At 37.8% G+C, this 16012-nt stretch overlaps 1 protein-coding gene across 1 annotated transcript in view; it reads left to right on the top strand.

Annotated features, from left to right (window-relative positions):
* The first annotated feature begins 596 nt into the window (after positions 1-596).
* Positions 597-16012, top strand: part of Knl1 (kinetochore scaffold 1) — a 47664-nt gene continuing 32248 nt past the window's right edge. Inside the window, exons 1-7 of the mRNA XM_055596767.1 lie at positions 597-643; positions 2079-2112; positions 3025-3062; positions 5034-5086; positions 7088-11440; positions 14133-14265; positions 14818-14885. Of these exons, the coding sequence (XP_055452742.1) occupies positions 613-643; positions 2079-2112; positions 3025-3062; positions 5034-5086; positions 7088-11440; positions 14133-14265; positions 14818-14885 (4710 nt within the window). The 5' untranslated portion in view covers positions 597-612. The remainder of the gene's footprint in view (positions 644-2078; positions 2113-3024; positions 3063-5033; positions 5087-7087; positions 11441-14132; positions 14266-14817; positions 14886-16012) is intronic.

Genomic DNA, 16012 nt, shown 5'->3' with positions numbered 1-16012 from the left:
CAGAGGTCAATTTTGCATATCTTCCTCACTCTCTCTTTACCTTACTTTTTGAGACAGGGTACCTCTTTGAACATCGAACTTACTGACTTAGCTAGACTGGCTGTTAATGAGGTAGAGCCAACTGTCTCTACCTCTCAGGTGCTGGGACATTTATTATATACTGCTGGGGTCCAAGCTCAGGTCCTCATATTTTGTTATTTGTGTTGTTTTTTTGTTTTTCAAGACAAGGTTTCTCTGTGCAACCCTGGCTATCTTAGAATTTAATCTGTAGGCCTCAAACTCAGAGATCCCTGCCTCTGTCTCCCCAGCGCTGGGGTCAAAGATGTGTGCCACCACACCCTAGCTCAGTCTGTTCTGTAAAGGGAGTTACAGGTTACACCAGCTAAAGCTGCATGGCCCACACATCTCAAAAAGTGAAATAAAATAAAGCGAAGCAAGTTTTTTCATACATATAATTACAGAGCTAACATTTATTAAATAGAAAAATAAATTTGCACACTAACAAAAAGTACTTCACACAGTCAATAATAAAACTATAATAAAAATTTTTTAAAAGGTTTTTCAGTAATTTTTATTTTTATTTCTTCTAGAGTATTCCAGACAGAGTCTCATATGAAAGCAGAGAGAAATTCAGAAATTACAGGTATACGTATATGTATATGTGATTTAAGTCCTGCTAGTTTTTTTTTTTTTTTCAATTGTGTGTGTTTGTGTGTGAGTGTGTGCACGTGTGCATGGCTGTGACATTTGCATGCATCTTAAGACATGTCAAGAGACAGTTGAAATTCTGTTTTCTTTCCATCATGTAGTTTCCTAACATTAGATTTGGGTCCTACTTCACCTGCTTAGTCATTTTGCCAGTTCTATCTCACTATTTAAATAATTTATTCTAAGGGATAGAGAAGTAACTTGTTGGTAAGGTCATTGCCATACTTGCATGAGGACCTACGTTTAGATCTCTAGCCATACTTAAAAGCCAGGCGAAAAGCTGGGCATGTTGGTACACACCTTTAATCCCAGCACTCTGTGAGTTCGAGGCCAGCCTGGTCTACAAAGTAAGTCCAAGTCAGCCAAGAAACAGAGAAACGCTACCTTGAAAAACCAAACTAAACCAAACCAAACAAAATAAAACAGGTGAAGTGGTGAAGGGAGAGGGGGCCAGGTTTGCTAGTACATACCTTGAATTAGTTACTTTTCTATTTCTGTGATGAAGCACCATGATCAAGGCAGTGTATAGAAGAAATAGTTTATTTGGGGTTATGGTTCCAGGCGGATAAGAGTCTATCGTACTTTCATAGCAGGAAAGTGACAGGCATGGTGGTGGCTAGATTAGTGAGCTTCGAGCTTATATCTTGAACTTTGAGAGATCAAACTGGCCATAGGTAAGCCTGTTTTGCTCTACAAGCCTGCCGCTAATGACATATTTCCTCTAGCAGGCCACACTTCCCCAACCTATCAGACATTGCTACTAACTGTGGACCAAGTCTTCAAATGCCCAGGGCTATGGGAACCATCTCTTATTCAAACCCAGTGTGTCTATAATTTTAGCTCTGAGAATGATCCCTAGAACTCACTGGCCAAACTATGCTCACCAAATCAGTGAGCTTCAGGTTAAGTGAAAAATATACTGTCTCAATTAAAGTGGAAGTGATAGAGGGCGATATACAACATTGACCTCTGGCTTACACATGCCATACATGTGTATGTATATGTATATGTATACATACCCACATGAACATATACAAATAACACACACATGCATATCTTTAGCTGGTGGTGGGGGTTCACGTCTGTAATTCCAGCATTCCCAGGGCTGAGGCAGAAAGATAATAAATTCAACACCTGGGCCTGGGCTATATAGCAACTAGACTCCTTTGTACTTTTGAAAGTTTATCTCAGGAGAAAAAATAAGAGCACAAAACACCTAAAAAACACTAAATAACAATGGCAGAGCAGGGGGAAACGAAACGAAGTGTTTTCAGTCAGGAGGACAGAAGGGTAAATAGTAAAAACTTCAAAACCTTTTGCTGTTAGCATTCTTACACTAACAACTTTTAATTTTTTCACTTTATTTTTAGAGACAGAAGCCAGAAAAAATGTGCTGACTTTACAGTAAGTAAGAGACATATGCTAATTATATTTTCATGGTTGTTTATTCCTATTAACTGGAAGTTTTAAAAAATATTTTTGTTACTTAACCATGTCTTCTGTCAAATACTTAACATTAATTTAAAATACAAACTAGAATTTAGCATATGTACAGCCAGATCTAAAAAATAAGTGTACAATATAGTCTTCGTAGTGATGACAAACTCCATTTTCATATATAAAGTCTTAAATTTATCACATAGTATAAAACTTTTGTTTGTTTTTTACTTTTTTGAGACAGGGTATTTCTGTGTAGCCTTGGCTGTCCTGGATTTCACTCTGTAGACCAGGCTGGCCAGTGGTATTTGGATTGCTATGAGTTCAAGGCTATTCTGGTCTATATAGTAAGTTCCAGGCCAACCAAGATTATATAGACATTGTCTGAAAAAACAAAAACAAACAAGTAGAATAAATAAAATTATACACAGATAAAATATTTTATTTCCAAAATAGATATAATAACTCGGAGCTCCACCTGCCTCTGCCTCTCAAGTGCTGTGATTAAAGGTGTGTGCACCACGCCTGGCAACTAATGCATATTTTTATAGTGTTCTTAGTTTAACACACTATTAAGACCATTCAGGTAAGGGTCTGTAATTTCCTGCTAATTACCCTCTTTCACAGTTTTTTTGTTTTTTTTTTGTCTGTTTTCTTGCTTGTTTGAGACAGGATCTTACTGTGTGTGGGTTCTGTACTCACTATGTTGACCAGGCTGTCCTTGAACCCATAGAGATCTACCTACTACTTCCCAAGTGCTGGGATTAAGGGCATGGGCCATTATGTCCGTCTCTTTTCCTAAGTCTTTCAGCTATTGTGATTCTTCATAATTATCTGAAATATAATTTATAAAAATGCCTTTTTTTTTTTTTTTTTTAGCAATAAGAATTCAGATGATAATTACTGTGCAATTACTGGTGAGTATGACCAAATACATCTCATAATCCTATACCTTTAAACTGACACAGACACAAACATGTGGTGTACACTAGTAATCCTAGTGTCTTGGAGTTAGATGCAGGGGGATCAGAACTTCAAGGTCTTCCTTGTTGACACAGCATGTTCAAGTCTAACCTGGGATACCTGAGACAAAATGTAAAAATTAATGCCAGGTGCAGTGGCACACACCTTTAATTCTACTACTTGAAAGGCAGTGGTATTTGGATTGCTATGAGTTCAAGGCTATTCTGGTCTATATAGTAAGTTCCAGGCCAACCAAGATTATATAGACATTGTCTGAAAAAACAAAAGCAAACAAATAGAATAAATAAAATTATATACAGATAAAATATTTTATTTCCAAAATAGATATAATAATTACTGTTCTCTGTCATCAGGAAAGGCTCTTAGGGACCATAGCATAACTCAGGAATAGAATACTTGCTTGCTGTGTGTAAGGTCCTGGGTTTGATCTCCAGCATTGGAAAAGGACGGTAGGAAGGAGGAAAATAAGAGTTCAGATTTTTTTTGTTTGTATGTTTTCTGAGACAGGGTTTCCCTTGTAGTCCTGGAACTTGATCTGTAGACCAGGCTGGCCTTGAACTCAGAGATCTGTATGTAGCGTTCATTTTTAAAACTCTACTTTATTTGGGTTATTTATGCCTTTATCTCCTTTCCACCATTTACCCCAACCCTAGGTAGGAATGAGAAGGTTGGTGGGGAGGGGGCTGCAGACCCCTTTACTTCTCCTGGTTGTTTAGGATAGATATCCTTGGGGGATATACCAATCCCTGTCAAAAGCAAATGTAGCCAGCAGTCTTCTCCAAGATGCTGTGCCTTTAAGTGTTTCACTCTGTCTATGCTTCAAACCTCTACACTGTCCCTCTCTCTGCTCTCTCCAGACTGCCATTCGCCACATGTCAACACCGCACGCCACACTTTCTCTTTCTGGGCTGTCATTTATATCCTCAGAGCCCTAGACCACGATGCTCTCTGTGCTGTTACCAGCTGGCAAAAGCCATGCTCTGCTCTGGACAATTAATAGCTGTATACAAACTAAAGCCGAAACTAAAATCCCACACTTGGGATTAAAACAAAAACATTATTTACATAATGTTACTGAGTTTTAAAAGAAACCAAAACTTATGTTACAGAGATCCACCTTCCTCAGCCTCATGAGTGCTGGTATTAAAGGTGTGCACCACCACACCAATCTTTTTTTGTTTCGTTGTTTTTTGTTTTTTTTTTTTTTTTTTTTTCTCGAGACAGGGTATCTCTGTGTAGCCTTGGCTGTCCTGGATTGGCTTTGTAGATCAGACACAGAGATCTGTCTGCCTTTGTCTTCTGAGTGCTGGGGTTACAGATGTGTGCCACCACACCCCGATACCGCCACCAATCTTAAAGATGTTTTATTCATAAGTCTTATGAAGAGTTTAGTAACTAGTTGTCTAAGTTAAGTTTCTATTGTTCTGTTAAGCACCATGACCAAAACAACTTGGCAAGGAAAGGTTTTGTTTGTTTATAGTTGTAGTTGATTATGATGGGAAGTCAGAACAGGAACTCAAAACAGGAACAACATGGAGGCAGGAACTGAAGCAGAAACCAAGGGAGTGCTGCTTACTGGTTTGTTCAATGTGGCTTGCTCAGCCTGCTTTCTTAATGCAGGTTCACCGAGTCAGGAATGCCACCCCTACAGTGATCTGGCCCTACCCACATGAATCATTAATCTAGGAAATGCTCTTCAGACTTGCATATTCTGAATTGAGGTTCTCCTTCCCAGATAATTCTAGCTTGTGTCAGGTTGACCACCAAGCAACCAGGACATTGGTTCATACTTATAACTGATGAAGATTGTTAAAAAGAAATCAGACACTTGGCATAAAGTTTTTCCTATTCTTTAAGTATGAATACATTGCTTTGTGCTTTATGTTTTTCTTATTGTTCTATAGGTATGAATACATTACTTTGTGCTCCTATTCAGACTCAGGTGCAACAAAAGGAGGTATGAAATCATGGAAGTATCTTATAATTTAATCTTTGACAGTTAAATAACATGAAATTTTATGTAATAGTATAAATTTGAGATAACTTAAAGTTATTAAAGCCTTATATAAAACCTTCCTATATTGTAAAACCTTCCTATATTTCCAGGACAATTAAGTCATTGCCAATTTAAAAAGTACCAAAACTTTTCAAACTATATGAGTGCATGAAATATCTTAGAATTTTATAAATATAGAGGTTTTTTCTGCATTGAAGATACAGGTCAGTAGTAGTTTGTCTAGCATGTGCAAGGGTTTATGTTTAATACCCAACATCACACAAATGAAAAATCTATTGTGTTTGTGTGTAGGTAGACAGACAAATTTGTACCTAGTTGAAAAGGGTAAACTCTTGAGAGATTATTATTTTTCTTAAATATTTTGTCACAGTATGTGTGACTGCTTCGCTTCATGTATATATGTACGCTGTATGCATGGCTGGTGCCCAGAGAAGCCAGAAGAGGATCCGAGATCCCCTTGAACTAGAGTTATAGACAGTTGCTAGCTGCCATGCAGGTACTGGGAGCTGAACCTTGGTCCTCTGAAAGAGTAGAAAATATTCTTAACTGTTGAGTCATTTTTCTGGCCCCCAAGAAACTGTGTGTGTGTGTGTGTGTGTGTGTGTGTGTGTGTGTGTGTGTGTGTGTAAATTTTTTTTTTTTTTTTAATTTTGGAGACAGGGTTTCTCTTTGTGGCCTTGACTGTCCTGGACTTGCTTTGTAGACTAGGCTGTCCTCAAACTCACAGTGATCTGCCTGCCTCTGCCTCCCTGAGTGCTGAGATTACAGGCGTGAGCTCAAGAATATATTTCTAATCATCTCTTGAATGACACTGGCATGCAGTTGCACAGACTAAACTTTGAATAACAAGAAACTAGACCCCTGAAGTACATAGTATAATATGAATTAGCAGCTGGGTGTAGTGGCACAGGCCTATAAACCCAGCATTTGGGAGGCAGAGGCAGGCGGATCTCTGTGAGTTCAAGGCCAGCCCCATCTACAAAGTGAGTCGAGGACAGCCAAGGCTACACAGACAAACCCTGTCTAGAAAAACCAAAAAAAAAAAAAAAATTTTATATATGTGTGTATGTGCCTATGGCTTTCTGAGACTTTTTATTTAGGGTTTCAGTAACTATTCAATGCAGAATTTTCGTTATGGTTACATTTCATCTATTCAGTGCTTTTTAATTTTTTAATCACTGTAGAAGGCATCTAAGTAACTTTGAATTTTAATTTTCTCTAAACTACCAAAAGTAATTTATTCATAGACCTTAGCTTTAAAAGAAAGGTTTGAGACAGGGTCTCCAGCTCAGTCTGGCCTTAAAGATAACCTTGAACTTTTTAGTGTTTGAGATAAGGTCTCACTTATGTAACTTTATTGTCTTGGAGATCACTGTGTAGACTGGGCTGGCCTTGAACTCACAGAGATGCCCTGCCTCCACTTCCCATTTGCTGAGATCAAAGGCATGCATCACATCACTATGTCCAGCTACTTTGAACTTCTGTTCCTCCTGCCTCCAGTTCCTGACTGTTAGTAGGGCTGAAAGCATGGTAGGCAAGAATCTACCAGTTAACTACATCCCTAGCCCTAAGGAGAAAAAAAAATATAATAACATATTATATATAATATAATAAGTCATTGATTTAAGTAAGCCAGTATAGCTTGAAACCATTACTCATTGTGTTTATATAATACATGTTATAAAACATCTTTTTCAAAACTTAATTTTGAGTTAGGGAAATGGCTGAGAGGACCTGGGTTTAATTCTCAGCACCCACATGGCAGCTCACAATCATTTATAACTCCAGTTCCAGGGAATCTAATATCTTCTTCTGGCTTCCACAGGCAGGAGGCATGCATGTGGTTCATAGGCATATATACAGGCAGAAAAATAAGTAAAATAATGAATTAGAAAAAAAATCTATGTCTGCTCTAATTTTTCTATTTTTCTTTCATTGTAGTTTTCAGTTATAGACTACAGCCATGAAAGGAAACATGCAGATGACCAGACAGTCATCTTTTCAAATGAAAACCAGATGGACCTGACAGCAAGTCACACTGTGATGATTACCAAAGGCCTTTCAAATTGTACCAAAAATGAAAACTTCACAAAAATAGATACCACGTCCTTTCTTGAGAATTTAAAGTGTCATTCTGAAAATTCAAGAATTAAACAGGAATTAGAATGTCCCAAAATTTCCATAGGTCAAAACACTTTCTCAGAAAAGATAAATTCTAACAACTTCATAAAAAGATTGGAAACAGGAAAATACAGTACTTTTCCTTCTACAGAGCTTGACAAAGAAAATTCTGAGATACCTGTTTATTTCAAAGAAACAAACAGTGCCTCTTCTACGCATCAAATGCATTTGTCTCTTAATGTAGATGAAAATAGTGGTAATAGGACTAGAATCTTTAGAGAACAAGATGATGGCATGAATTTGACCCAGTGCCAACCAGCCTATATTCAGACTTGGATTCCTCCAGCTTGGGAAGCCAGCTTAGGAGAATTTAAAGATAATAATACAATTTATGGCAATGAATGTATGGAGTTGACAGCTAACAATACCATACAGGTTTTGCTATCAGGAAGTAATTTATCTAAAAGAGAAACTCAAACTCAACATGTCATGATGAATGTTACAACAGTTGATGGGGCTGAAGCTCCAGAGAAGAAAACAGTTCTTACGGATAAACTAAATGCTGCTTTACAAGGTTCTTTCTCAAACCCTGAAAATAAAATTCATGTTACCAAAAGTCATACTATGGAGGTAGAAACTCATCCAGTCACCCAGATTTCTAATCAAGGTGCTAGCACATTGGCTGTAACCTCAGAATCGATATATTCTAGTCCAACTATTGAAGGTTATAAGACAATTTTTTATTCTAGTAACAATGATGCAATGGAACTGACTAAGTGTCTATCAAGTATAAGAGAGGAAAAAAATTTGCTGAAGCCTGATGAAAAATATTCTAAAATATGTACCAGTACAGGTCCTGGTCCACTCACAGAGAAAACTATTTATTCAGAAGAGGATAACATGGACATTACTAAGAGTCACACAGTTACAATAGATAATATGACATTCAAACAAGATCAAGAAAACATTAAAAAAAAAACAACAGCTATACCAGTATTTAAAAAAGAAATGATGCCTCAAAATCGTATGTTAGAAGATCAGAAAATGAATGTAAATTATGTTACAATTCCTGAAGTATCTAAGGAAAGATTACAACAGAGCCTGACAAATACTTTATCTGTTTCATTGGCTGACAGAAGGATTGAACTCTTAACAGGTAAAGATACGGATTTGACTAAAAGTCACACAAGTAAGTTAAGAAGTGAAGCTGTTCCTACAACTTTTGACTTCACATCAAAAAATGTCGCCAATCCTTACTCTCACAGCAAAAGTCCTTCAGATGAGTGGGGAAAGCTCGATAAACAAGTAGTACTGGGACAAGCAGTACAAGACCAGCATTCTAAACTTTTTGAACCACAGAGGAAAAATGTAGATGATCCTGGCTGTTCTCATGCTAACATGATAATTTCTTCAGAGGAAGAACAAACTATGGATCTAACCAAGAGCCACACTACTGTAATTGGGTTTGGTCCATCTGGGGTACAAGAACATGGTAAACCTAACTTAGAACACAGAGACTGCGGACTCTCAACAGAAAGCAGAAAGATAGCTGTGAACATTCCTATAGAAAACACTAGAGTATTACCAACTAATGATATGGACATGTTAAAGGACAGAAGTATACATAAACCTGAATTTTTGAAGGAAAAAAAATTTTGTGGAAGAAAAAGTGCTGGTGGGCTGAAAATTGATAAAACTATTTTATTTTCAGAGGGTAATGAGAATGATATGGATATCACCAAGAGTCACACAGTGAAAATAAACCATACATCTCTATTAGATAAACATGATTCTCACCTAGTACCTTTAGCAGGAACTTCTAAAACCATTTTGAATGCATGTGGACAGGATGAAATGGAAATCACTAAAAGTCACACAACTCCTTTAGAATGTAAAATTATCTCACCAAATGAAATAACTCCTGGTCATCTAGATAAGACTTTGATGTCTATAAATGATCATGAGGAACTAGAAATTACAAAGTCACATACTGTTTTCATTGACTACCAAGCAGAGGTGAAAGGTGTACTTCCAGACAGATTTGACTTTGAATTACCCAAAGAGGAAAGCCTACAAAGGCCAAAAGTGATGTCTACTTCTGCTGAAGAGATTGTTTCCATTTCAAAAAACAGTAAAAGCAACTGTCCAGCAGCAGAAGGCAGCCAGCTGATAGTACTAGAGGAAGGATCTAATAGTGGACTTAGAAAAGAAACTAATGATGTACAAAAGCCTGGATTTCTCCATGAACAACTTTCAGACAAAAGCCTTGGGCTCAAAAACAAGACCATTACATTTCTAGTGAATGATAAAAATAATAGAGATACCACTCAGAATTCTGTGGTGGAAACCTGTAATAAAAATAGCCTAGAAGAAAGAGAGAGCTTAAGTTTTGTGCCATTGGCAGGAACTTCTAAACTGGTTTTGTCTGCACACAGGCCGGAGGACACAGAGCTCTCTAGAAGTCAAGCCACTGCTTCAGAATATAAAACTGTCCCACCAGATGAAAGAACTACTGTACCTATGGACAAAACTGTAGTGTTTCTAGATAATCTCGGTGATCTGGATGTCACCAAGTCCCATACAGTTTTCATTGATTGTCAAGCCAAAGAGAAAGCACTTCATGACAATACTAAATTAGGAATGGCAGCAGCCAAAAACTTGAGTGGTCCTGAAAGTGATAGCAGTATTCAAGAAATCACAAAAAAAACAGTAGCTGAAAAACACCATATAAGAACTGTTATTCCTTCTAATACATTATTTGGCTCTCAGAGTACAGTGGAAATCAACAAGATTCATAAAGCTGATCTAGATGAAGTTGTAGGAAAGTGTGTGGAGGCCAATATATTAAAACAAACTAAACTTGAAACCTGTCCATTAAATAGTACAGATGGAAGAAATGTGGATTTTACACACAGTCATGTAACTTCTGCATGTAGATTCAGTGACAAGTATTCCTCTTTACCAGATGTTATTTTTTCTGATAATTTGGATGGTAATATATCCTTGTATGATAAAAATAAGGAGAAAGCCAATAATTGCCAAACTCAAAGTGCCGTAGCACTGCTTAAAGATCAATATCTGATAAAAGAGCCTCTGGGGGAGATGACTAAAGTCTCAAAGGATCAGGGGGAGACCTTTGTTGTTGATGTTAATGTTGCTTCTCAGCCTCCTCTCTCAGGCCAGCAGCCCCCATCAACTCAAAAAGGGCAGGGTGCTGTCAATAAAGATGAAGGAGTATTGGCTGGAAAGAAGACTTCATCTTTTTTTACAGAGAAGTCTGCACCCACACGTGAAAATGAAACCAAAATGCTTACTAACGAGGAAAACTTTGCTGTAGCCTACAAAAAAGAACTGAATGAAAGTATTCAAACAGTTAAGTGTAATACAGATACTGATTGCCATAGTAATTCAGGCCTGACAACACAAGTCATTCGAGTCCATGCCAATGCAAGAGAAGCATCAGGCTCTATGGTTCCATCTAATGTTTCATGTTTTAGCAGTGTCAAACCAAGTCTGAGTGATTTGAATAGAAAAACTGAGGTTTTAGACTTTCCGACTGTTCATGTGTTACCTCCTGCAGAACAGTTACTTGAAGCAGGAAAACAGCCACACAATAACATGAGTATGGTACAAGCTACAGCAATACATAACCTAGGCTCCAGTGATGATGGAGATGAAGAAAGTACAACTTTTCATAAGGGGGCTGAGGCTACATCTCTATCACCAAAAGCAATTGTTAAAGACAAAACTAGAAGATGTTCATTGGGAATCTTCTTACCCAAATTACCAAACAAGAGAAATTGTAGTATCACTGGTGTTGATGACCTAGAGCAAATTCCAGCAGATGCGACGGACTTAATTCACCTAGAAACTCCGCCAGTTTCTAGGAAAGATTCAGGCATTGGATTTGTTGCAGCCAAACCGAATTTGAGTCCATCTCAGTATATAAATGAGGAAAATCTCCCTATGTATCCTGGTGAGATATTTTCATCAGACTCTGTTAGCCTAGACATCGAAGAAAATGCTCTGATTGACACACATCACAAAGAGATTTTACCATCTGAAAACAAAATAGAAACCTGTGGTGCCCAGAAAAGAGCCTGGGTACAAGAAGATGATAATGTTGTAAGTGAGAAAAAAATCCGAACACATGATAGTGCACAAGATCAGGAGGTAAGCTGTCCTGATTCCAATGTTCAAGTGTTATTGAATTTTGTATTTTTGTTTATGATATAGGTGCTCTACAATCCTGCTACTGCAATTTTCTCACTGTCAGGATTACTACTTATATACCATATACCTGAGTACGGTATATCCTACCATACTCAGCTATATTTTTAAACTTGTATATGTTCTACTAAGCAAGTAGAAACTATTTCTACTTAATATAGGTTAGAGATATATTCCTGTGTAGAATTACCAGAGGTCGTTTGGTAAGAACCTTTAAGATAATGATGTGTTGGCCTGTAACTGTAATCCCAGCACTCTGAAGGCTGAGGTAAGAAGATCACTGTGACTTAACTGCCAGCCTGGGCTGTGAAACAAGATCCTATCACAAAACAATCATAGTGAAAAATACCCACAAAAATGAAATTAAAAGTTGTACAAATACCCAGTATTAGAATTGTCTTGACTTTTTGAGACAGCATCTTACTTTATTGCCTAGAATAGCCTCAAACTTGTAGTTCTTTTGCCTCTACCTCCCAAGTGCTGAAATCACAGATGTTCTCTATAATGCCAGGTCAGATTTCTATAATCTAAATATTCAGTCACTTTGCTGGTGATTTGTAAGCATTACTTTGTGTATAAGAATCTCCTTGGGGGTGGGAGGGAGAATCTCCTCGAAGCCAGGGGTGGTGACACATGCCTGTAATCCCAGCACTCAGAGAAGCAGAGGCAGGTGGATTTCTGTGAGTTTGAGGCCAGCCTGGTCTACAAAGTGAGTTCAGGACAAGCCAAGGCTACACAAAAAAAACCCTGTTTCAAGACCTGGTCTTAAACAAAACAATATAAAAATAAAACCAATATGAGTAAGTACAGAAGATTGTTTCAGTGGCTCTGAGGTGAGGTGATGAGAAAATAGCCAAAGCTTTGAGAAACTAATAATAGTAATATAACACTTAAATCTGACTAGATTTTATGAAAATTATTATTTTGTTAAACAAATATTAAATATCCATTTACTATACTCTTAATCAGTGGCTCTCAACCTTCCTTAATGCTGTGACCATATATTTTTGTACTTTGTGTATATGGGTGTTTTGTCTGCATGTACATTTGCACACCAGAAGAATGCATCAGATCTCATGGGACTATAGTTATAGATGGTTGGGAATTGAACTCTGACTGAGCAACCAGTGCTCTTAACCGTTGAGCCATCACTTTAGCTCCCAGCTGTAATTCTTTAATATCTTGTGGCAACCCCAACCATAAAATTATTTTTATTGCTACTTCATAACTGTAATTTTGCTACAGCTGTAAACCATAATGTAAATATCTGTATTTTCTGATGGTGTGAAGACAACCCCTGTGGTAGCATCCGTGCTACCCACAAAGAGATCACAACCCACAGATTGAGAACCACAGCACTAGATACTTTTTTAAAAAGATATATTTATTTTTATTTTATGTGTATGAGTGTTTTGCCTACATACATGTATGTATGTATATCACATATATGCCTGATGTCTGCAGAAGCATGAAAATGGCTTCCGAATTGGAGTCACAGATAATTGGAGGCCTCCATGTAGGTACTGGAAACTGAACCTCGGTCTTCTACAAGAGCAGCAAGTGCTCTGAGCCATATTCAGTCCCTCGATACTAAGAGAGTCTCCTGTGGCCCTGGAACTGATGACCTAAGCCTTTGATCTTCTGGCTCTCCTCTGGAGTTTTGGGATTATATGTGCATCACCATACCCAACTTTATGCAGTTCTGGGGCTTAACGCAATCTTAAAAACTGAGCTGCATCTCCCTCCTTGCCCTAGACAGTACTGGAGGTACTAGGATTATATCCAAGGACGTACCAAAGAATCTTTTAATAATAAAGCTTTTATTCTAGCATTCAGGCAAAGAATTTTTCTCCAGAAGACATGTAGATGGATACAGTGGTTGGACCTATAATCTTAGCTACTGGAGAAGCTAAGGAGTGCAAGTTCGAGGCTAGGCAACACAGCAAGATCCTACTTTACAAGAAAAAAATGGGGGGGGTATATGAAAATGATATTTGAAGCTAAATCAAATGTTTTTATTTTTGTTTTGAGATAGGGTTCTCATTGTGTAGCCTTGCTGAGCCTGGAACTTGCAATGTAGACCAGGTTAGCCTTGTACTCACAGAGTCAGACCTGTGTGCCTTCTGAGTATTGGGATTAAAATGACCATTTTTGCCAGGTTTTTGTGGTTTATCCCTTTAATCATAGCACTTGGGAGGCAGAGGCAGGCAGATCTCTGTTAGTTCTGTAGACTAGGCCAGCCTGGTCTACATAGCAAGTTGCAGCACAGCCAAGAACACACAGAAACCCTATTTTGAACCTCCCCACCCCCTCCACCAAAAACAAAAAAAAAAAAGGAAAGAATTAGTATTTTTGTTGGTGCTTGAAATTTAGTCACTGTAAGTACCAAGCTCATAGCTTTATGTTGGTGTTTTAATTATGTAATTTGTACATGGGCAGACACTTTTGCACATGCATGCTGTGGAAGGAAGAACATGCCACAGCATATATCATGGAACAACAGTGGAGTCAGTTACCTTCTTTTGCCTTTACATGGGTTCTGGGAATGAACTCAGACCGCTAGGCTTACATAGCAAGTACTTTTACTGACAAAGGCATTTGACTGGCCCCTATGCTGATATTTTTGTAATTTCAGGTTTTTGATCTTCACACTGAAGGAGATATCAATAAAAATGTCAACAGTGCATTGATAAAAAGCAGAACACCGTCTAGTTGCAGCAGCTCTCTGGATTCATTCAAGGCTGATGGAATTTCTCTGGATGTCAGCAGTAAGATCTTTATGAAGAATAAATAATACGTTATTTGAATTCATAATTAATAAGTGTATTTCAATTTAGGAAGTATTTAAGTGCTATATAAATCCTTTAGGTTATAGAGTTGATAAGTAAAGTAATATTTCACTTACTTTTTTAACTTAATAAAATGACAAGTATTATAGAAGAATGGTTCATTTTCTCCAAAAGCTTGTAATTAGTAGAGAAACACTGAATGGAGACTTAAGACTATATTACAGATACTTTGTCTTTCTAAGTGAACAGATCCCCAGCAACATCCTAATAAATGGGTGCATCAGGGTCACGAACAGCGCATAAATCTGAAGGATAACTAAAATTAACTTTACATTTTAGTTTTCATTGATTTGTTTTTGGTACAGGGTCTCACTGTGTAGCTTTGGTTGCCTACAATTGGTGATGTAGACTACACTGGCCGCCTTCTTGCTTGTGTCTATCCAGTGTTGGGATTAAAGGTGTACACCACTATTCCAAGCCTTACAGTTTAGCTTTGACTTGCTTATTACATAAATTTTGCTTTGCTTCTAGCCCAGCGTAATAGCCAAATGGAATCACAATTTCTCGGTGACACTATCTGTGAAGAGAGTTTGAGGGAGGTATGTTGATGAGGTTTCACTTTAATTCATTCTTACATTTATTATTTGTGTGTATGTGTGTGAGTGCATGGAGGCCACAGTACACATATGGCAGTCTGAGGACAACTTGCAGAAATTGATCTGTCTATCCCTCATATGGGTCTCAAGAATAGAACTCAAGTTGCTAGGTTGGTGTTGAGTGCCCTTGTCTGCTGATCCATCCCATGATCACTTTCTCACTATGTTTTTTTTTTTTTTTTTTTTTTTTTATTCTTTTAATTTGTTTCTTTGTTTATACTGAAACAGAGTCTTATGATATAGCCCTGGCTGGCTTGGAACAGCCTATGTAGATCACGCTGGCCTCAAACTCTGAGATCTGTCTACATCTGTCTTTCAAATCTTGGGATTAAAAGCATGTGCACTACCACATCTGGCTTATTTCTTAACTTTTGTTTTGTTTGTTTATGAGACAGGGTTTCTCTATGTAGCCCTGGCTGTCTTGGACTTGCTTTGTAGACCTGTCTGGCCTGGAACTCAGTGATTTATCTGCCTCTGCCTCTTGAATGTTAATATCACAGGCATGCATCAACACTACCTGGCTTTATTTCTCACTTTTAATGCACTATTTTTGTTTGTTTGTTTGTTTGTTTGTTTTTGATACAGGGTTTCTCTGTGTATCAGAGTTGTGGCTGTCCTAGAACTCACTCTATGACCAGGCTGGGCTGGAACTCATAGATATCTGCCTGTCTTTGCCTCCCAAGTGCTGGGATTAAAGATCACTATGCCCAGCTATTTTTTAAAAATAGTTTATTATTGTTTTGTTTTGTTTTTTTCTTTTTTGAGACAGGATCTCAGGCATTTGCTATCCTTAAACTCCCTATGTAGCAAATGCTGGCCTTGAACTCCTGATCTTTCTGCTTCCCCAAGTGCTAGAATTACAGATGTGTGTTACCACTCCTGGCTTAGTTTTTGTTTTTGGTTTGGTTTGGTTTTGAGGTAGCTCCCATGTGTCCCATGTGGCTTTACACTTAATGTGTACCTGAAAGTGACCTCAAACTTTGATCCTCCTGCCTCTACCTCCAGAGTGTTAGGATTACATGCATGGGCCACATGCCAAATTTTATGTCATACGGGGAATCCAGTCCAGA

This window comes from Psammomys obesus, unplaced genomic scaffold (genome assembly GCF_907164565.1).
Source record: "Psammomys obesus unplaced genomic scaffold, mPsaObe1.curated_primary_1811, whole genome shotgun sequence".
Taxonomy (NCBI): Eukaryota; Metazoa; Chordata; class Mammalia; order Rodentia; family Muridae; genus Psammomys; species Psammomys obesus.
Note: the sequence above shows the minus strand (reverse complement) of the source record. Positions and strands in the feature narration are given on the sequence as shown.